We start from the raw sequence: 24,078 nt of genomic DNA on the forward strand, positions 1-24,078 counted from the left end.
GGGCCAGGCGCTTTCCCATTCTGAAGTTGCCTAGCTGCCTCCTGTATTTCCTGAACTAACAAGGGGGCATTAAGGAGAGAGGCCTGTTCTAAGGTTACCCCTTGGAGGTCCAGACTCTTAAAAAAGGTTTCCATCTTGAGCCACCTGTCCTCACAACCTTCAGACCAATACAATTCAGAGTATAAACTCCAAAAAGCCTCATTAATCCTTTTGGTATCGTAGGTAAGGACCCCAGAGCTGTCTCTAATTGCAGTAATGGATTGGGGAGCACGCTTTTTCCAAGTCAGATACACTAAATACTTCCCTGGCTTATCCCCATACACGAACAACCGTTGTCTAGCAAAAGCCAGTTCTTTCTGGGCAGCCCAGAGGGCCGTGATCCGCTGTGGCTTCATCACTGAAGGCCTCGCAAAATGTGCCGTCTCAGCGGCTTTCATTCGCATCTTGAGTAGACGCTGCTGCTCCCCTTTCTGTTGTTTCTGGCTAGCAAAATAAGAAATAGCTAATCCCCTAGCAAAGACCTTAGCGGTCTCCCATAGCATAGATGAACTAATAGCCATGCCTGAGTTATAGTCAAGAACTCCTGAAACTCCCTCAAAACGTATTCCACAAATTTGGAATCCTTGAGGAGAAAAGGTTCTAGATGCCATTGCCATAAACCTAGCCCCTCATTCTTGGCCTTAACCTCCAAATATACCGCCACGTGATCAGAAATAGCTATGTTCCTAATTTTACAACCCTTAATTGAATCCAGAAGGGTCGAGGGAGCCAAAAAAAAAATCAATCCTCATGTGACATTTATTTGGGTTTGAAAAAAAGGTGAAGTCCCTGCTGGTAGGGTGAAGACATCTCCAAATGTCCATCAGCCCCAACTCCTCAGATAAGTCAGTTACCTGCTTGGCCTGTGAAGAGATAGTTGGGAGCCCACGAGGCATCCTATCTACTGCTGGATCCAAAAGGCATTTGAAATCCCCCCCCCTATAATAATGTGCCGTGTTCCAAAGGCACTCAGCTTAGAGAAGACACTAGTCAAAAATTTGAGGTGATGCGCTAGAGGACAGTAGACATTTAAAATGTCATTTTCCTTCCCATGTATCAAGGCCTTAAGTATGACAAACTGCCCTTGCTCATCTTTCACCTGCTCTAATAATGTGAACAGAAGATTCTTCCACATAAGTACTGCCTCTCCCCTATTTTTAGTAGTAAAGGATGAAAAGAATACCCGCCTGTTGTAACTTCAGGTGTTCTCCATCATCATGATGGGTTTCCTGCAACAGGGCAATATCAACCCTCTCCTTCTTAAGGCGAGAAAGCACTTTTTTTGCCTTTTAACAAGCTTCCCTTGATGTTCCAGGTGCACCATTTAACAAGACACTTCGCCATATCCCCTTTCAGAGATCCTTGAATCCCAGGGAGGGAGAACCCTGCTTGCAATGTGCCGAGCACAAGTAAAAGGAGACTCAGAATCGCAGAATTGTGTGTACAAAAGATACTCGATCCTAACTACAAACAATGATTGCTACCAAAAAAAGCTATAAAAAAAACCAATAAAACTATGAAACCTTAAACAGGAGACTCTCCTGGCCCTGTCTATAGGGAGTACTCACCCTACCCATCCCCTCCTGCACAGCTCCTTCAGGCCCAGACTGTGCCCCAGCTTAAGGCAAAAAAATTAAATAAATTAGGAGATGATCCTTAAGTCAACGAAAGAAGCCAAAGTCAGGATAAGCTCTCCGCCCAACCCCGGTTCCATGTCACCCTTGTGACTAAAAGAAAAAGAGAACAAAAAAAAGAAACAAAAAAGGGCACCCACAAAATTTCTCATAATAAAATCCAGTTATAAAAATATAATAGGAACAACATATTCCAAGACTTTGGTTTTTTGTTAATTATTAGGGAAAGAGAAAAAAGGGAAAAGGGAAAACACAGGGAAAGAAGGAAAAGAGGACTAACATTAACCGTATTCTTCAGACCAGTCCACCTATTTTAAGGTTTCTACAAAGTTCTTGGCTTTGTCAGCCAAGTCAAACGTATAAACCGAGTCCTCGTGGCTGAAACGGAGCACTGCAGGGTACCTCATTGAATACTGGACACCCAGGTTCCTCAGCCTCTTTTTAACTTCATCAAAGGACTTCCTCTTTTGAATTACAGTTGCCAAGAAATCCTGGAAAAACATGATTTTTGACCACTGGTGCTACAGTGCCTGTGGGTCTTTTCCCAGTAATCTGGCGGCTTCAATTACATTTTGCGTGTCCTTGTAGGACCGGGAGGTGGCGCTCTACCAACCCAGACCTGTGCACCGCTACCCGATAGGCCCTTTCAATCTGCAGCCGCTGGACTTGATTTGAAGGCCCAGGAACTGCAGCAGCCAGTTTTCAAAAAAGCTGACTGGCTGCCCACCTTCTTCACCCTCCAGGAGCTCTGATCTCGCAAGGCCTGCACTTGCTGTTCCAGGGCCTAGATCCATCTGGACGAGGACTTGATCGCCACTTCTGAGGCCATGGTTCAACTCTCCACCTCCTCCAGCCGTGTCCCGAGGCCCTGGAGCTCCAATTCATGCTTTTGCAGCATAGACGCAATGGGTTGGACCTGGGCACGGATATCCTCGATCGCAGCTTTGCCATCGCCGCCGTCAACTCCTGTGAGTCTGTCAGGTCCCCCAGGGTTTGGGAAAGGCTGATGATATGCCCCATGCTGCAGGGGAGTGTCCTCTCTGATGCTGTTTGCTCACTCCTTTTTCCTTTTGGCATCCTTCCCACTCCAAATTGTCAATGAATATGTGTTCTTCAAGTTTTTAAATTAACAATTCCTTCATATAAGTTGGCCAGGGATGGTAAAAGACACCAATCTGCCTTGGCTGGTCAGCAGAGCCTCCCACAGCAGTTCTACTGAATCACCGCCATCTTGCTGAGTCCCAAAATACAACTCTTAAAGCTATACTATTGTCATACCTCCCTCCTTTAAAAAAAAATCAATTTATAAAGATAGCTTCATTTTTAAAAACCTTTAGTCTTATGCTATTAGTACTCGACGATTACATTAATTCTAAGCAGGCGTACATTCAATACTGCTGTCCATTTCAATCCATTTTTTCTGCCACCAAACACCTCCAACTTCACTCATCAAAGTCGTGACAATGTGTCAGCAATTATGAGGCAATGCATTGAATGCTGAGGAGCCAGGAGCAATGGCAGGAACCTTCTGAGGAGGAGGAGGATGAGGACATTGCAGAAGAAAATGTTCTGCTTGTGTATGACAGAGTTCAGCTGTGTTGGGTGCTACAGATCAGGGGATGCGGTCTTTCCACGGATATCTGTTGAGTGGTGAGTTGACCTGGTATGAGACATGGCGAATAACCATCCTGATATCATGGTAATTGATAAAGCAAGTTTTCTAAGTTATAGTGAGAAATCTTGCTAGGACTCATGGCGAAAAACCCTTCAAAAAAACGAGATGAAACTCAAACTTGGACAAAAAAAAATCATAAGATACAGTTCAAATAGACACTCCATTAGTCTTTATACATACACACATGTACAAATACATTGCACGTTCTCTACCACTACATCCCCAAATTTATGTCCCTCTAGACCACACATACCATTCCTTTCTCTCAGTACACGTTATACTAAATGGTGTCATACATTTTCAAAGATCTTTAGCAGGATACATACAAACTCAGTTCTTGCAGAAGTTGGTGTGCAAATGGAGATTTCAAGAGAAAGACCAAATTACATTGCAAACTTTGGAGATTTCAACTTCACTTTCAATGTCACTGGTACAGAAAGGGCAGGAAGCATTAGAGAAGTCATGTTGGAAGCCAAACTTAGAAGAACATTTATACTTCTTTGTTCATTTTTTACTTTGTACCTTACCCTCTAACACAAACATATGTGCACAATGGCAACTCGGTTCTGGATTACTATCACTAAGCACCTACTGCTTTCTCATAGAGTCATAGAGATGTACAGCATGGAAACAGATCTTTCGATCCAACCCGTCCATGCCGACCAGATATTCCATCCCAATCTAGTCCCACTTGTCAGCACCCAGCCCATATCCTTCCAAACCCTTCCTATTCATATACAATCTGAATGCCTTTTAAATGTTGCAATTATACCAGCCTCCACCACTTCCTCTGGCAGCTCCTTCCATACATGTACCACCCTCTGTGTGAAAATGTTGCCCCTAAGGTCTCTTTTATATCTTTCTCCTCTCACGCTAAACCTATGCCCTCTAGTTCTGGACTCCCCCACCCCATCAATGCCCCTCATAATTTTGTAAACATCTATAAGGTTTCCCCTCAACCTCCAACGCTCCAGGGAAAACAGCCCCAGCCTGTTCAGCCTCTCTCTGTAGCTCAAATCCTCCAACCCTGGCAACATCCTTGTACATCTTTTCTGAACCCTTTCAAGTCTCACAACATCTTTCTGATAGTAAGGAGACCAGAATTGCACGCAATTTTCCAACAGTGGCCTAACCAATGTCCTGTACAGCCACAACATGACCTCCCAACTCCTGTACTCAATAAAAGAAAGCATACCAAACGCCTTCTTCACTATCCTATCTACCTGCGACTCCACTTTCAAGGAGCTATGAACCTGCACTCCAAGGTCTCTTTGTTCAGCAACACTCCTTAGGACCTTACCATTAAGTGTTTAAGTCCTGCTAAGATTTGTTTTCCCAAAATACAGCACCTCACATTTATCTAAATTAAATTCCATCTCCCATTCCTCAGCTCACTGACCCATCTGATCAAGAGCCAATTGTAATCTGAGGTAACGTTCTTCACTGTCCACTACACCTCCAATTTTGGTGTCATCTGTAAACTTACTAACTATTCCTCTTATGCTCACATCCAAATCGTTTATGTAAATGACAAAAAAATAGTGGACCCAACACCGATCCTTATGGCACTCCACTGGTCACAGGCCTCCAGTCTGAAAAACAACCCTCCACCACCACCTTCAGTCTTTTACCTTTGAGTCAGTTCTGTATCCAAATGGCTAGTTCTCTCTGTATTCCGTGAGATCCTATGGGGAACCTTCCTGAACACCTTACTGAAGTCAATATAGATCACATCTACCGCTCTGCCCTCATCAATCCTCTTTATTACTTTTTCAAAAAACTCAATCAAGTTTGTGAGACATGATTTCCCATTTACAAAGCCATGTTGACTATCCCTAATCAGTCTTTGCCTTTCCAAATACATGTACATCCTGTCCCTCAGGATTCCCTCCAACAACTTGCCCACCACCGATGTCAGCCTCACTGGTCTATAGTTGCGTGGCTTGTCCTTACTACCCTTCTTAAAAGTGGGACCACGTTAGCCAACCTCCAGTCTTCTGGCACCTCACCTGTGACTATCAATGATACAAATACCTCAGCAAGAGGCCCAGCAATCCCTTAACATAATGTATAAATGTTTGCCTCTGTTTCCCTTTTCAGATACACTATCTAAGTCATTACATTATTCATGCGGAAATTATGAAAACAGCTGATCTAAATTGGTATCAGTGAGCTGCAGACTAACCAATATTACTGATAACCCCTGCAGCAGTCTGAAAGGAGCTGGGTGTAAAGTTCAGATTCCAGTGTACTTCACTGCATTGGACACTGCTACTCAAGGCTGGTTTTTAGTTGCCAATCTTACTACAGACATTGAAATAACTCAGTGCTAATCTCCCTGTATCAGTGAACTCTCTTCAATAACGTCTCCTCAGTAACCTACAAGTATGTTGTCCTCAACCTATAAAAGCACTGATGAATGTATCCCTGTAAACACTACACCTTTCATATGTACTTTCTGCAGTGGTGGTTGTCTTTGTCCACTCCTCATGTTACATCTTCTCAAGCTCCTTATCCTTCCACCAGAGTGTAACTGGACTCCATAAAAAAAGGGGTAGTTTGCCTGAAGCACTTTAAAAATTGGAGCATCATACAGCCACTGCCAGTACCTTAAAATAGTCTAAGTAGCAACAAACTGCTTAAAACAGAAGAAATATGTCTTAAAGATTCCCAGCTTCTAGTCAATATCTATCAAAAAAATCATGTTAATTCAACTATTTTAGTTCCTGGGTTTTTAGTTGGTTAAGGCCAGTATTGATGTCCATCTTTGACAAAGTGATCCTAAACCACCTTCTTAAAAGCCTGCAGTCCATCCAGTGCAGCAAATCCCGAGCTGCTTAGAAATAAATTCCATATTTTGACTGTGACATTGAAGGAATTGAAATGTATTTCCAAGTTAAGATGGTGTGTGGCTTAGAGGTGAACTTAAAGATAGTGATATCTGTCTGTAAACCAGAATGGATCATCAACTGACAGTAAGTCACCAAGTGATTTTGGTCCCACTGCCAAGATAATAAAACAAAAATTGCACTTACATGCCTCTCCTTCCCAATATGCAAAATATGGATTGAAAATGTGTCATTAATATTTAGATTCTCCCTACTGGAAACCCATTACAACCTTCTTAACTGTTGGTTGATATTGTGGTAGAAAGCTAACGGCATAGCCAAAGTGAGGGGAAGGAGTAGTCTTACAAGAATGAAAAGCAGGATTTTCTAAACAAAGCGGAATTGATTGAATGATCTGTTACATCCAACAGGTTCAAAGCTGGCAATATAAAAACAGGACAGTCAGGAACTACATCATTAGGATGTGGTGGAACCATGGTGACTCATAAAAGGTTAGTCTGAGCATATGAGGAAATATGAGGAGGAAAGTGAGAACATGAAGAAGGAACTGACTAAGGTTTCTGGTAACCAGCTAAATCTAGTAAGTTTGTCAGAGATCATTCTAAGGAAGCACCTGTGTGTGATGGATAGAGTTAAATATGCAAGGAAGGAATATAGAGAAGTACATACTGTACTTTTACTGAAGTGAATTTTAGTTCTTATTAACAATTACAATTAATTAATAACTTCTTGATTTTTGTAACATTATTAATCCTTTTAGTTCTCTCCCTTTCCTTCCTAGACCATGGATTAACTATGGGTTAATTACATACCACTCTGAGTTAGCCACCAAGAAGCCTGAAGACAGCTGTCCTCTGATTTCACTATCTACCAAAGGAATGTGTCTAGTTTTGCATTGTGCCACCTCACAGCAGTCTGGCACCGCCAAGCCTAGAGTGGAATCAGTTTTACACAGCTATTCATATTCATCAGGAATGATGAAGGGCTTTTGCGCTCAAAGTCGATTTTCCTGCTCCTCGGATGCTGCCTGACCTGCTGTGCTTTTCCAGCATCACTCTAATCTTGACTCTGATCTGAAGTATCTGTAGTCCTAACTTTCGCCTCTATGAATCTGGGGCATGTACTTTCTTCTCTGAAGAGGTAGAGAATGAATAAAAACCTCAATTTTTCTCCAATGCATGAAACACTTATAAAAAGATGATTTGTCCAAATTTCAATAGTCCGTCTTCTTCTGTCTTACAGGAAGTTCATAATTCATGTTTCCATTACTTCCACAGAAAATTTCAGAGATCAGTGCAGAAGACAAATCCTTTATTACGCCATTAGCTGCAGGATAAGTTTAAAAGGAAAGCGTAAATGTCAGTGAATGGGTGAGCGGATAAACAGGTGAATTTATCAAATAGGTAGTTAGGTCAAATTAGTGGGGGGGGGGGTACGGTGGTAGGTGAATAGGGGAGCAGGTGGGTAAGGAAGGTAGACATTCTGAAGGAGAGTTATTGGATTGAAATAATTTTGTTTGTCTCTCCACAGGTGCTGCCAGACCTGCCGAGTTTCTCCAGCACCTTGTTTTTAGTTCAGATTTCCAGCAGCCACAGTATTTTTGCCTTTGTTTAGTAAGGAGGTGAGGAGGTGTGTGAGTGGATAAGTGCGTCAAGGGTAGTTTGGTCAGGTCCTGCGGGTTGTCAAGTGGTGGGTGTTTGTTTGTAAGAGGTAGTCATGTTTGATTAAGCAGGGTAGTGTTTGGAAATGTTGAGGTGGGGTTGGGGTGTGTCAGTGTAGCTAATAACCAGTATCCATTCTGGAGTTAACCAAAATTAGACTAAGACTTTCTGTCTTCTGGGTATCTACTGAGGTAAGTACTCCAGAATTGTCCTTAATCATCTTTGCTTGATCAGAGTTGGAGAGATTTGCATTTGGTCAGAGTGAGATCAATGTAGTGGGACATCTTAGGTTGTATGGGTGGTCCCCAATTATCTGGAAACTGAAATCTGGACCAATTATATCTTATATTTATATCATGTCAAGTTTTGTTTGAGAACACTTTGGACGATCTTGGGACATATTACTGGATTGGAGGTGCTATATGAATTCACTGGTGTTAGTTTTTCTCATGATTTACCACAATTTCCACGAATCTTGCACTGACCTTGTGACAAGAGATTAGGAAATCACCTACTGGGAATTTCCGGAGTCTGGGTGCATAGTGTTGAAGTTGCTCCCACGGATTGCTCTTTGAAACAGCTGCAGCAAAATCCCCCAACCACACAATTCCCCAACACCCAAACGCTCCAGCAGGCCACCCATCCTCAAAATCTAAATTTCCTGCATTTACCATTCCTAGCTCAAAACCGAGAACGAACAGCAACTATGGAGTCTGCAGCCTCAGGGACTCCGCTGTTTTTCTGTTTCTCCAGAGATAGGGGCAGTGACCTCGGGTTCAGTATCAGTCAGGGTAAACACTCGCCTCTCGCATTTTTCCATTTCTCTCTCTGGAACAGCGGGGGAACAATCATGGAAATGCAAGCTGTTAACTCCATGAGCTACGAACAGTTTATCGATGTGTTTGGGAATGTGATCGAGAAATGTCCCCTCATTGCAGCTGCAGTTTGGACAAAGCGTCCCTTTCCAAGTGTGAGCGCTTTAGAGCAAAACTTTGCAGATTTTATAGATTCCTTGCCTCGGTCAGGTAAGAAAATAGAAGCACTCACCGAGTGCAATCTTCAACTTTAGGCGACATTGAATACACAGTTGGACTGTTGCAAGATCTCCAGTCTGAATAGCGTCTATCGTTTTCTTCTGAAACGGACTACGAATCCAGCGGCCTAGACAAATGGTTTGGGGCGGGGTGAGAGTGTCAGATCATAGTAAATGATATTCAAGACCGTCTGTTAACGACCAAGTCTGACCATTGCAAGGACGGTTCAATGCACTCCTGCCCAAACACTAAACAAACAGGTTCCATAGCTTTCACCAATGATGTTTTGACCAGGGTGTACAACCAAAATTCAGCTGCTGTGAAATATGTGCCTAGGTTGCTTCCATTTGTTCACCCAGGCTGCTTCCTTGATGCCTATAATGGGGTGCTACTTCATGTTTTCATGGCTTCCCTCCAAAGTACTTCCTTCCTGATGGTTGGGGTAACAGCCTTGGCTGTTATATTCTAGCAAGGGCTTTTCTGGGGTGCTGCAGGGTACCGTGTCGCTAGGTCCTGAGCAGGAACTGCAACTGTGTGAAGTTGCCATCATGTCTGAAAGTGCATCCTGTACTTTCTGCCACGTGGAGATATCAGAGAATTCTTCCCCTTGTGGGAGAATCTAGGACCAGCTAGCACAGTCTCAGAATAAAGGAGCACGAATGTAAGACTGAGATAAGGAGGATTTTTTTTCTTTCAGAGCATTGAGAATATTTGGAACTCCTGGCCATATAAAGCTGTTGGACACAGACCCTCATGCATATTTAAAGCTGAGTTGGATTCTTGATCCATACAGGAACGAATGATTATGGGGAAAAAACAGAAAATTCTTTCAATATGAGGAATGACAGATCAGCCATGATCCTATTGAATGGCAGAGCAGGCTTGTGGGGCTGAGAGGCCTACTCGAGTTCCCATTTCTTATGATCTATACTCTCTACATCTCCCTGGTCAAGACTCCTCCGAACTGTATATGTAACAATTAAATTACCACTAACTATTCTAAACTCCGGCAAATGCAAGCCTAGCTTGTCCAACTTTTCCTGGTAAGACAACCCACTCATTCCAACTATTGATAAGCCTTATTTGTGCTGCTGGTTACAATGCATTTACATTCCTTTTTAAATAAGCTTACCAATAATGTGCATAGTCCTTCAGATGTGGTCTCACGAGTACTTTGCATAATTGAAGCATAACCGCGCTATTTTTGTTTTCAATTCTTGTTGTGATAAATGATAATTACTTTCCCTTATTTTTGATTATTAATTCTCTAAAAACAATAGGACCAAAAACTGCTTTGTTAACACTTTTTCAATTTTTATAGATATCCTTACAATCTTTTTTTGTTGGCTTGCTTTCTCTCATAATCTAATTTTCCCTCATTATTAATTTTTAGTAATTTTTTTAATATTGAGCCCAATCTTCTGACTAGTTAACCACAAATGGTGGGTCATCCTTTAGAATTTTCTTGCTCCTTGGAATGTACATTTTCTGTGTTCTGAAATATCGCTGCCACTGGATCTGACCTATTCTTTAAATTTACTTTGCCAATTCATGTTGGCCATTTCTGCTTTCCTCCCCTTATAATTGTCTTTATTAAAATTTTTAAAACAATTTAAATCTGCTTCCCTCTCCCTGAAACCGAATGTAAAGTTCAATATATTTTGTCACTGCTGCCTTGGGGTACTTTCACTATGAGATCCTTATTTAAAATCGATCTCACACACAATACCAAGTCTGATATAGCCTACCATATAGTCAGTTTCAGAACATGCTGTTATACAAAACTATCCTGAAAATATTCTATGAACTATCATTTAAGATTCAGGTCCCAATTGAAACCTTCTTGCTGCAGTTTCTGTGATGACTACCAGATCATACTTTCTTTTATTATTTCACTCTCAGTTCATCTTTTGTTTTAAACTGCTAATGCATTCTGATATAGTTTTTTTACTGTTTTGTAAATTCTAGTCTTACTTGTTGATTAACTAATATACTATCCAGCCCTTATTGTGACAGTCTGTTTACTATTTCCTGTATTAATACATCTTTCTTTGGCCTTGACTCTGTTCTTTGATTTACCACATCTTCCCAAATTTTATCTCTTGCCTCTACTATTAAATTTTAAATTCTCTGTATTTGTCCTAGTTATGCAGCTAGCAAGAACACCACCTACAGATCGATTCAGGTATAGTCCATAACATGGGGACACATCTCATTTTATCTGACCTCATTACAGCCTTGGTTCAAACATGGATAAAAGAGCTCAATTCCAGAGGTGAGGTGAGAGTGATAGCCCTTGACATCAAGGCTGCATTTGATCAAGTGTGGCATCAAGGAGCACTAGCTAAACTGGAATCAATGGGTATCTGGGGCAAACTGTCTAATTGTTGGGGTCATATCTGACCCATAAGAAGATGGTAGTTTTTGCTGGAGGTCAGTCATCAGTTCCAGGACATCTCTGCAGGAGCTGCTCAGGATAAACCCTGAAATAACTCCACAGAGGCTACTATCTAGTCACCAAGTCATCTTATATTTACGATCAAGCCCTCCACAATCACCTGATGAAGGAGCGTCGCTCCGAAAGCTAGTGTGCTTCCAATTAACCCTGTTGGATTATAATCTGGTGTTGTGTGATTTTTAGCTTTATATTGACAGGAGTCATTGACACTCATCCAGCTCCCTCAGAGCCAGCTGTCAGAGTGAACAGAACCTCTGACACTCCTGTTCTTATCTGTCAGCTGGAGTTCCCTGATCAGATTAACAGCCCCATTCAGTGAAATCATATTTGTCCACATGGCTGACCTCGTTTCAATCACCACGTCCCTCCACCTCCGAGTATGAGGACATAGGTCAGGCTTTATGTGTAGTTCCTCCTGGGGCATTTTAGTACTGGATGAGGTTCCTCCAGCTCTGCCTTTGTTACTGGCACGTTTAACGCACAGTAGCTCACCTCTTGTGCATGGAATGTCTCGGAAGAAATTCATTCTCCTCTTCAGGTGGCAAAGGCCTTGAGTCAGTGACATCCGTCGAGTCTATCTCAGATTCTGAGGTACCGTCACCGCTTGATGGAGAGGGAGAACCCACAAGTTCCAGAACAGTCAGAAAGACAGTCGAGGAACCGGGCACAATTTGCTCCTGCACCGTTTGTAGCTTTCAAATGGACCTCATGCTTGTTCAGGAATGTTGCACCTACCCAAACTTTATATGCCATTAGAACTGACCTCATTTCAACCATGCATCTTACCTCTGCAAGGCCATTCCCGTGGCTCCTAATCAAAACCATAACCCCCTAAGTAAATTGTCTCTCCTGCTTAGCATTCCTGATCCCTTTTCATCCTCCCTCCCAGGTCTGGAAGATCAGATTTAACCTGGTGTGGAATCCTCTCTCCATTAATATCTCCGCTGTTTAGGTGGATGAGGGGTGGTCCTATAATCAAGCAAGAACCAGGAGAGTTTGGTATATACTGAAGCTGCAGGCTGTTTCTTTAAGCCTTCCTTCAAAGTTTAGACTATTCTTTCTACCAGACCATTAGATGATGGATGTCAGGAACTGTCCTTATATGGTGAATCCCATTCAACTTTTGTACATGTATTTGGAAAGGCAAGGAATGATTAGGGATAGTCAACATGGCTTTGTGCGTGGGAAATCATGTCTCACAAACTTGATTGAGTTTTTTGAGGAAGTAACAAAGAGGATTGGTGAGGGCAGAGCGGTAGACGTAATCTGTATGGACTTCAGTAAGGCATTCGACAAGGTTCCCAATGGGAGACTGGTTAGTAAGGTTAGATCTCACAGAATACAGGGAAAACTAGCCATTTGGATACAGAACTGGCTCAAAGGTAGAAGACAGAGGGTGATGGTGGAGGGTTGTTTTTCAGACTGGAGACCTGTGACCAGTGGAGTGCCACAAGGATCGGTGTTGGGTCCTCTACTTTTTGTCATTTACACAAATGATTTGGATGCGAGCATATGAGATACAGTTAGTAAGTTTGCAGATGACACCAAAATTGGAGGTTAGTGGACAGCAAAGAGGGTTACCTCAGATTACAACAGGATCTTGACCAGATGGGTCAATGGGCTGAGAAGTGACAAATGGAGTTTAATTCAGATAAATGCAAGGTGCTGCATTTTGGGAAAGCAAATTTTAGAAGGACTTATACACTTAATGGTAAGGTCCAAGGGAGTGTTGCTGAACAAAGAGACCTTGGAGTGCAGGTTCACAGCACCTTGAAAGTGGAGTCGCAGGTAGATAGGATAGTGAAGAAGGCGTTTGGTGTGCTTTCCTTTATTGGTCAGAGTACTGAGTACAGGAGTTGGGAGGTCATGTTGCAGCTGTACAGACACTGGTTAGGCCACTGTTGGAATATTGCATGCAATTCTGGTCTCCTTCCTATCGGAAAGATGTTGTGAAACTTGAAAGTGTTCAGAAAAGATTTTCAAGGATGTTGCCAGGGTTGGAGTATTTGAGCTATAGAGAGAGGCTGAACAGGCTGGGGCTGTTTTCCCTGGAGCGTTGGAGGCTGAGGGGGTGACCTTATAAAGGTTTACAAAATTATGAGGGGCATGGATAGGGTAAGTAGGCAAAGTCTTTTCCCTGGGATCGGGGAGTCCAGAACTAAAGGGCATAGTTTTAGGGTGAGAGGGGAAAGATATAAAAGAAACTTAAGGGGCAACGTTTTCACACAGAGGGTGGTATTTGTATGGAATGAGCTGCCAGAGGAAGTGGTGAAGGCGTGTACAATTGCAACATTTAAGAGGCATTTGGATGGGTATATGAATAGGAAGGGTTTGGAGGGATATGGGCCAGATGCTGGCAGGTGGGACTAGATTGGGTTGGGATATCTGGTCGTCATGGACGGGTTGGACCAAAGGGTCTATTTCCATGCTGTACATCTCTATGACTCTATGACTGTAAATACTCATATTCCCTGATGGTGATGGCCCATTATTTGTGATCAACACTTCCATGTATTGCTGAAGATGCATGCAATTTTTCTATAGTCATCCCCATGTTTGATGAATGAACTCTTTGCACGTACAGCCATTTTGAGTGAGCATCCACAATAACTAAGAGCATTGAGCCCATGAAAGGACCTGCATGTTTGATGTGTAAACAAGTTCAGGGTTTACAAATGTTGAGGAGCCTCTGGTGGATTTTTATTTCCCTGTTGGCACTCTGGGCTCTGCTGCACCAACGCAGCTGTGTCTGCATCCAATCCTAGCTATTAGATATAACCTCACACCAGTATCTTCATTTTGGAAACCCCTGGATGACCCTGGTGGAGTTCAGCTGGTATCTGGTGGCAGTCTTTGCTGGGGACAATCACTCTTGCACTCCATAATAATATGCCATTCAATTGTATTACCATCCCTGAATCCCCCATTATCAATAGCTTGGGGATTATCATTGATCAGAAACTCAAGTGGACTTGCCACATAAACTCAGTGCTATAAGAGCAGGTGAGAGGCTCTGAATCCTGCAGTGAGTAACTCACCTGACTCATCAAAGCCTGTCCACCATCTACAAGGCACAAGTCATCCATGTGATGGAATAGTCCTCACTTGCCTGGATGAGGGCAGCTCCAACAACACTCCAGAAGCTTGACACCATCCGGAACAAAGCAGCCCATTGATTTGCATTACATCTACAAGCATCCACTCCCTCTGCCATTGAAGCTCAGTAGCAGCATTGTGTACTGTCTACAAGATACTCTGCAGAAATTCACCAAAGATCCTTAAACAGCACCTTCCAAACCCTTGACTATTTTCAGGTAGAAGGAAAATGGCAGCAGATACTTGGGAACAGCATGACAAGTTCCCCTTCAACCCACCACCATCCTGACCTGGAAATATATTGCCATACCTTCACAGTCAGTGCATCAAAATCCTGTAACTCCCTTCCTCAGGACACTATATCATACATTATGTGGACTGCAGCAGTTAAAGAAGCAGCTCACCACCACCTGCTCAAGGGCAACTAGGGATGGGCAATAAACGCAGGCCAGCCAGTGACGCCCACATCCCATGAATGAATAAAAATATTTTTCCCAGTTCTGGAGCCCATTCCCCACAAATCAAAACCTACTTCTCCCACTTGTTTATCTCTCTAAACTAATTTACCCCAATGTCAAATTGCACATGGCTCAAATAACATGACCTTTGAGTTTCTGCTTCTTAATCTGGTGCTTGGCTTCTTGTGGTGATTCCATAGAGCCTCCTCCTTTGGCTTGTCTATGTTGTTGGTACCAACATGGACCATGATGCCTGGAACTCCTCCTTGCACTGAAAATTCCTCTCCAATCCTGAGCAGATGCCCCAAACACTAGCACTGGGCAAATCACACAGCCTTTTGAAGCTGAGAACAGTGTCAATCCCTTTCATTGTACTGTCTGTTATTGCCACTACATTCCTTCAAACTAGCCCCTTTTTAATGGCTTCCTTTGTCACAATGTCATGGTCAGTTAGCTCATCCACCGGACAGCTCTCGCTCTCGTAGAAAAAAGTTGGAATAAGTCACACCTGCTGTACAATTGCAGAAGCCAAGAGTCCAGCTCTCTGGGTCCCCCTACCGACCTGACTCACAGTCACACTTTCCTGTCTCTGAACACAAACAAGATCAGATGAGCCAATTCTAGCAGGTATGACTGTCTACTTGTACAAAGAATCCAGCTAATTTTCACCCTTCCTGATATTATGTAGGAATTGTAGGTCAGCCTCCAGCTCATAAACTCTGAATTTTTGTGGTTATTGCAATGATAAATAATGTGACAAAAAAAAATCATGAAATGAATCCATAAACACTGCAACTGACAAATCACTTCCCACCAACCCTGCAGCTTTATTATTCTGCCTGCAGAAAAGTTCCTGGGCTCACTGTCCAGATGTGGCACTTCATTGCCCTTGGCCATGAACCTGTTTCTGTGAGAAGAAATTATACAATGTAAGGGGCTGATATTTGCCAATATACAGTAAGATCGCTTATTTTGGGTGATAACTGTTGCAGAAAGCACACATCAAAATGAGTCTTTTACTGCATCTCATCATGCTAGATGTGTATGAAGAATATTTGCAGAGAAACTAGTTGCTGTAGTTTATCATAGTAATACTTGTAAATTAAGTTTCTAAGTTTCTGACACAATAGCATGAATAGGAAATATAATAATACCCTGTTGGAATTCTTGACTCCCTTATCTGCTCTTGGCTGTTTTGGAACAGGCTTGCTATGCTGGAATTGGTTGCAGGGCAATGATGAGTCATGCTTCCCTCTTTCATATATTGAGCCCATTCCTGCTGTCCAGTCCCAAATAACTACTGTCTCCTTGTCTTTATTTGAGGCAGTGAAGTGTCTGAAGCTTGTTCAAACACTAATGCATATTCTGCACCCTCACCAAATGAATTAGCTTAAGAGCCCTATCTTTGAAATCCTGTTAATTGAAACAATTCTTGGTTTATTCTTGTCTAAATTTAGTCATAGTTGGAAAATTTCACACCTGTTGAACAATTGCAGAAGCCAAGAGTCCAGCTCTCTGGGTCCCCCTACCGACCTGACCCACAGTCACACTCTCCTGTCTCTGAACACAAACAAGGTCAGATGAGCCAATTCTAGCAGGTGTGACTGTCTACTTGTACAAAGAATCCAGCTAATTTTCACCCTTCAGGATATTACGTAGGACAAACAAAATAACTCTGAAGGCAAAACAAAATCTCAGATGCTTTGCATTTGTCTCAGAGTGGAATTAAATTTAAGAGTCATTTTGCAGCAAGATAAGGTGTCTATATACCCCTGGAAAATAAATGTCTACATCGGGTACAGAGGGGTCTGGGGACTTGATATAGAGCCACAGATCACTGCATGTAGTGACATGGTTCAGTATTTTCACAATAAAGCAAACAAAACACTTCTGGAAGGCTCGAATTGCTCAGCCTTGTTAAAATTCGATGAACCTTTTGTTGATTCGCATTGTGAATTGTTCTGATCTCTATACTATAAGAAGAATGTAGAGCCCGTGTAGAAAATATATATAGTCATATGAGAACTGAGGGATCATACCGGAATTATTGAACTGGCCGGAGTGTACTTTCTCTGATGTGGGACAGAAGTAGAAAGTGCTGAAAGATCTCGGCAGGTCTGGCAGCATCAATGGAGAGAAATCGAGAGTTAACATTTCTAGTTGAGTGACCCTTCCTCTGATGTGTTTGGGTAGGCAGTGAGAAGGTGTTTCCAGTTGTGGGAGAAACTAGAACTAAGGACCATAAATATAAGGGAGCTGCTGAAAAAGCAGTCCAACCTAAGAATTACATGAATAAGCAATTTAAGATTGTCAACTGGACTTGCAATCTGGCTTAAGTATACTTTCTAGGATTTACATATACAATATTTTAGACAGAGCCCAGTTTTCTGCAGGCAAGAGGACTTCCAGGAATTATACCTTCCAAATAAACAAAAGCTTTGGGACAACTGTTCCTGGGTGCATTTCTCAAAGTAAATCTCCACCGATTAGACAAACAAGACCTTTTTGAATTAAGCAAAAACTTTGGAGTAACTTTTCCCTGGTGTATTTCATATGCAAACCCTTGACCAATCAAAGTCCACTGGCCAATGAATGAACCGCTTGTTAATTATGTAATATATAAATTATTATTCCCTTTGAAATTTGGTATTTTTGCATCTGACCTGACGACTGCAAGAAGAAAAAGCTTATCTCCTATTTTACTGGTAACAGAAGTTCTGTACGATACTATCAAGTGACTATAAAATGATTATTAATAAATCCATTAGTGAAGCCAAGAGAATACCTGTAGTCTGAGAGTAGTTAAAGATGTTGAGTAGTTGAGGCCAGTAGTGTAAATGAATACAAGGGGATGCTAAATAAACAATGAGGGAGAAAGGAAGTGAAGGAAGTTCTGATACATTGTGTTCAGATTAGTTGAGTTCGGATGGGAGGATGCTCATGTAGAGCATAAACAGCAGCATGAACTTGATGGGTCAAATGGCCTGTTTCTATGCTGTATTACCTAACAGGCTGAAAGCTACTACCAAGATGTAGCAATCTATCAATAGTGGTGTTACATTATCACAGTTAATGTCAACCTTATTACACCTTGCCTTATATAGCATCTAAAGCCAAGAAATAACTGTTGAATTGACCAGGACTGGATGATAGAGGGTGGAACATTTTGAAGCTAGTTGAACAGCTGGGAACATAAGGAGCAGGAGTTAGAGCGGTCTAAGGTTCTACATCAAACTGGAAATGGCACCAGTCTATGGCTCAGTAGTGAAACCTGGAGTTCTCTGGGGCATAATTAAGGCCTGCAGTGACTCCAAGCATGAATGTGGGCATGGATCAGCCCTGGCAAAACTCTGGTAACTGATTGGAATCATTTTTGTTCAGATTTTTCTCACTTCATACTTTAAGCATTTGCTAAAACATTGGAAATATACAAAATCAGTATTAATGTCAGTATCTTACAAAGAAGAGGCTATAATTGCATGAGGAACAAACAGTTTGTAATGGCCTCATCGCATTCACTATAGTGAGTAACTTACCTCCTAACTCCCCAAAGCCTGCCCATCATCTGCAAGACACAAGGAAGGAATACCCCCCACTTGCCTGGATGAATGCAGTTCCAACAACAGTCAAGAAGCTTCACACCAAGTTCACTTGATAGGCACCAAGCGTACAAACATTCACACCAACACCAATGCTCCATGACAGCAGTGTGTACCATCTACAAGATGCACCAAGGCTCCTTAGACAGCACCTTCCTCCAAACCCACAAACCTGTTCATTCAGAGTAGCAAGAGTTAGCAGATACATGGGAACACCATCACCTGCAAGTTCCCCTCCAAGTCACTTACCATCCTGAATGGGAAATATATTGCCATTCTTCCAGTGCCTCTAGGTCAAAATCCTGCAATTCCCTCCCTCATGGCACTGTGGCTTTACTTAAATAGACTACAATGGTACAAGAAAGCAGCTTATCACCACCTTCTCAAGAGCATCTAGAGTTGGGCAATAAATGTTGGCCCAGTCAGTGACACTCACATACCCTGAATGATTTTTTTAAAAATTGTATTCTAAAAATAATGCAGAAAACTAAGCTTAATTTTGCTCTTGTTTAATAGGCTAATCAGGTCTTAGGTTGTGATCATTAGGAGGGATCAGAAGTTTGTTTTAGAAATATACATAGATATATATGTTAAGTTAATTTTATTAAAAATGCTATTTGTGTCTCCTTCAATTACCCTGTACATCTGAAATATGGTAGTCAGTCACCAGATGGCGCAATGACCCTTTTTTTCGTTGTGTTGCTTAGGTATTAGCTGGTATCAAGTTCAGATTGCATTTGAGCCTATATTTTTTAAAAATCATATAATTATTTGAAAAAGCATGAATTAAGTTAGCAAATTGTTAACTTGTTAGAGATCAGTAATGTGGCTGCAAAATACCGTGAAAAACGTATCCAGGCTACTTCAGGAAACAGTAAGGACTGCAGATCCTGGAAATCAGAGTCAATAGATGTGAAGCTTGAAGAGCACAACAGGAGCAGGACACTCTACATTTTGGGCCAAAACCCTTCGCCAGGCTATTTTAGTAGGGCTGACATGGTGTTAAACTTTTGTGATTGCTTGCGTTATAGCAGGCTCACATACATATCTCAGCTGGAGTTTTCATATGCAAATTGCAATTTTGGAACTTGATACTAAATGCACCATATCAACAGTATGCCTTCAAACTGCATTTACAAAATCTTCAAGAAACTTGGTATGCCTTCTGGATTGTCTATAAAATTGCCCAAATTGTTCAGTCCGTCTAAGGCTCTCACAATTGGTATCAGAGTTTCAAATGACATCCTGTGAAGAAGGAAGGATATCTCTGCCTCACCCTTCGCCACCTGTCTGCAGACATAGCTACAGTTGATCATATTAACCCTATTCTGCATCTCTCTAATGTCTTCCAATGCAGTCGCTTGGTTCCATTCTTAATCACCTCATCATAACTAGAGAATTACTATCAATGATGTCTTTTCACATTCCGACACCATTTCATCTGTTGTCCCAGGTTTATTTTCTTAGCCCGCTAATTTTTTTTATCCACATGCTGCTTTTTGGCAACATCATCAGGAAATACTTCAGTTTTCCGAGATGCCCCTGCTTTATTGCATTTGCAGCTCTTTCCACCAGTTATTGCTTGTCCAACATTCACTATCGGATCACTCAGTGTAATTCCTCCAATTAAGTATTTTGATGATCAACCACAAACTTTGCTCCCTTGGAATCAGTCTGACCATTGTGGCACAGACAGCCTCACAGGGAAGCTCACACCTTCAATGAATTATCTGGGCTGCCATGACACCAATTGTTAAAGTTCACTTGAGAATGTAACTTTTTAAAAAAAGGTTTGCATTTTACATATGAAAGAATTGAAACCAACATAGTCATTCTAAAAGATGAGAGACTTAACAAACAATCCAGGTCTTTTTCAATATATAATATCAGTTACATCGCACTGTAAACTTTTACTATAATTTCTGTGTCTTACAATCTTATTCTCCACAACCACCTGATGAAAGAGTAGCGCTCTAAAAGCTAGTGCTTCCAAATAAACCTGTTGGACTATAACCTGGTGTTGTGTAATTTTTAACTTTCTCCTGTATGACTCTTCTGATCATATGCCTCTTTGACCAACCTTTCAATCATTCATCCTAATATTTCTTACATGGCTTAGTGTTATATTTCATTTTGTAATGTTCTACCCAGTGCTTTGGAAAATGTTTTTGCTGTATGTTAAAGGCACTATATAGATCCAAATTATTGCTGTGTTAGGTGAGAATTCACATTCCTCTCCAAGCCCCTAGCTCTTTAAATTTGACAGTTTAGCAACACAATGTCAGTGCATTTACAGAGCTCTAAAATGGCAATTGGGATGCTGAGTCAAGCTACTGTCAACTGTGAGTGCTGCTATCATGGTGGACCCTCTGTTAGTTTGCTGTTCAAACTGATACAGCAATCTAAAGATGAAGACAGCTCTTATTTACTTGGTTTGAGGCTGTGTCCCTAATTAAGCTCTAGATGGCAGTGCAGGATTATATTTGCTGATATTTCCGAACAAACCTGTTCAGAGGTGTTATTACATACTATTGGAGCAGGTTGGACTTGAACCCAGATCACCAGGCAAGATTGCATTTCCTAACTTATCTGCAGCATGTTTTGGAAGTATTGTGTGTTTTTCTCAGACACAGGAGACAAAATGAATAAGAGCAACTGAAGCCTCTGTTGAGTGACTTCATTCTATAGTCCTGCTTCAGACAGAAATATTACTTTTTATTCAGTCAATATCTAATCATAAGGAATGCATCTTATTTTGATTTCATGAACAAAGTTAATGATCCATTAAGTTTCTGGGGCCATACATTTATTTAAAGCTGTACCACTATGCGATATTTTGTTTTCTTTTCAAACTCTGGTCAAGTAATTGGGAAATAAAATGTATGTAACGATCGCATTTATTGGGAATATAACTGATACAAGTCCTGTTGAAAGAATTTAACTTTGTTCTCCTGCAGACTGGACATAGAAAAAAAACATTAAGGCTGCTCAACGTTATACTTTACAGAGAACATTTTATGTTATTTGAATTAGTCTGGTTAGTTATTGATTTTCTTCAGCACTCACCCTCAAGATGTATGTACCATTTGAAATTCAAGATTATTTCTCAAATTTCCTATTTGATTTTCTGTATAATATGTTTCAATAACTCTTTAGCTGACTCCCCTCAGTTGCTGACAGTATGATCTCTAAAACCTCTGATTGTTCTGCTGCTTGTGGGAATCCAGTATTGAATGAACAGAAATGTTCTTCAGTGAAATATTAGGGAATCCCCAATTGGTTCCCTGTTCTCAAGCTACTAACTCCATCCCTCTCACTGCTATCCCTAACATTGCCATCCTTCCTGACTCTGATGTGAGCTTCCAATGCCTTAATCCTTTCCATCCCAAAACCCTTTACCATCCTCCCATAACATTACAGTTCAATGTTGCCTATAATATATATTTGTTGTGCCTTTCCTCTCTTGTTTTCTTTTTGACGGCTGTGTACCTACCCAACTTTGCGATAATGTTACTTACAACTTTGTAATCTCTGCATTTCTCCATCTCTGGATTAGTGGTGCTGGAAGAGCACAGCAGTTCAGGCAGCATCCAACGAGCAGCTGCTCGTTGGATGCTGCCTGAACTGCTGTGCTGTTCCAGCACTACTAATCCAGTATTTGGTTTTCAGCATCTGCAGTCATTGTTTTTACCTTGTTGATTTCTCCATCTCTGACTGCTCCTGCCTGCCCAGTTTTCTTCCACTACCCACATACTAACTTCTGGGATTATCTTCCTGAACCTCCACAATCTTGCACCTGAATGTTGTCCTTTAAACCCACTTCCTTACAATCTGTTTATTTGAATACATTTGTGCTGAGCCAACCTGAACCATTTATGTGGCTAGGTATAAAAATGCATTTGGAGCCATCCCTGTGAAGTGCCTTGGGGCATTCTACAGCATTAAAGGCACTACATAAATGCAATTTTTTGTTGCTTATTGTATTGGGAATGTGTAATCCAGGATAAATGGTTGCATTTTCACATTTCACTAATTTACAGATATCGGCGGAAATAACATCTTGTCTCTTGCTCTGCCTTGTTGATTGACAACGATGGGTAGAATTTCAGAAATAGCAGTGAGAGAAGCAGCAATGTATGGTGTTGTTGTTACTTCAATTGGTACCATTGCACTTAGTAATGAAGAACTGAATAAATTTGAACACTAATTTCCAGAGAAACATGTGGTATCGAAAACTTGCATAGTAAAATTGCTGTTTGCTCTTGTATTTATGTAGGGAAGGAGGGAATTCTACGATGCCACCCAGACCTAGCTGGGAGAGATCTTCTCAGAGGAACACTCTCCCTTGAATCGCAGGCTGAGCAGAACCAAGCTGGGCTAACCACCCTCACTGCTGGCCAGAGATCACAGCTGAGTGAGCTAAATGCTGCTTACAAGAACAAATTCCACTTCCCATTTGTGATCTGTGCCAGGATGAATGATAGGGAAAGCATAACGCACCAACTCAGCAGCAGGATCCGCAACAGCCCAGAGCAGGAGCTTCAAATCAGTATTAAAGAGGTTCTAAAAATCTGCCACCTCCGTCTTTTAGATATCATCAGGCCAGCTGCCCGTTCTACCAAGCTTTAATAAGACAGCAGGAATTAACATTTCGAGTCTGGTGACTGTTCATCAGAACAAAGGGAAGACACGAGGGATCCACTGAAGTGGACTATCAACTCCAAAGGAAATCTGTGAATCATCTTATACAATGCAGAATGTAATATCTCAAATTGAATAAATCACATTGGGAAAGCAATAAGTGCAGCAAAACTACATATAATTCATTTTGTTTGATTTCATTTCTTCATACATTACCGAGAACCACATTTTGTGTTTTATTTCCAGCTCTTTCCCAAATATTGGAATGCTTGTTTTATTACTTATAATAGGCAGAATTTATTGAATGAACCCCAATTATTCCCTTGATCTAACTGTTCAAAGAGCAGAAAGCCAAGTAAAAGTTGTGAATTCAAGTCCCATAGACTGTACCGATGCAGCCAGAGAGTCAGTGAAGCAGGGCAGACTGGAAGGGTGTGCCCGAATCCTGCAGCTTGCCAAGTCCCACTGCCTCCATGCAAATTGCCAAAGAAATGAAGCTTCTACTGGGAAATTGCCTGCATCTGAAAACTTCAAAACAAACCTCCTACATGTTGGAGAATTTGGCTTTGTTAAGTTACCCAGGAAACAATTCGGCAGTTAAAACTGTAGTGTAACTCTGGGTAACCATCAAGCTGATATGCTTATTTACCAAACCCCTCCCATAACAATGCATCCCCTGGTCCCTTACACTCCTGTGACCACCGCCAACTGACCACCCTCACCACACTCAACTTCCAGCAGCAACACCACCCCACGGCACACCTTAATAATTCCCTCCAGCCCTGACAAACCCCCACCGATCTACTGGGACAGAGGGATTTGTGTGTATATATGTGTAAGTCATTGAAGGTGGAAAGATGAATAAAACATAGTCTTTATTACACTTTACTAATGGGGTAAATTGTATAAAAGCAAGGAAGTTATGCTGAACTTG

At 41.6% G+C, this 24,078-nt stretch overlaps 1 protein-coding gene across 1 annotated transcript; it reads left to right on the plus strand.

Annotated features, from left to right (window-relative positions):
• The first annotated feature begins 8,641 nt into the window (after positions 1 to 8,641).
• On the plus strand, positions 8,642 to 23,304 carry urad (ureidoimidazoline (2-oxo-4-hydroxy-4-carboxy-5-) decarboxylase). The gene is made up of 2 exons (XM_072576609.1): positions 8,642 to 8,883; positions 22,780 to 23,304. The coding sequence occupies exons 1-2, from the start codon at positions 8,709 to 8,711 to the stop codon at positions 23,130 to 23,132; spliced, it is 528 nt and encodes a 175-aa protein (XP_072432710.1). The 5' UTR covers positions 8,642 to 8,708; the 3' UTR covers positions 23,133 to 23,304.
• The last annotated feature ends 774 nt before the right edge of the window (positions 23,305 to 24,078 follow it).

The sequence above is a fragment of the Chiloscyllium punctatum genome, chromosome 9 (assembly GCF_047496795.1).
Source record: "Chiloscyllium punctatum isolate Juve2018m chromosome 9, sChiPun1.3, whole genome shotgun sequence".
In the NCBI taxonomy this organism is placed as follows: domain Eukaryota; kingdom Metazoa; phylum Chordata; class Chondrichthyes; order Orectolobiformes; family Hemiscylliidae; genus Chiloscyllium; species Chiloscyllium punctatum.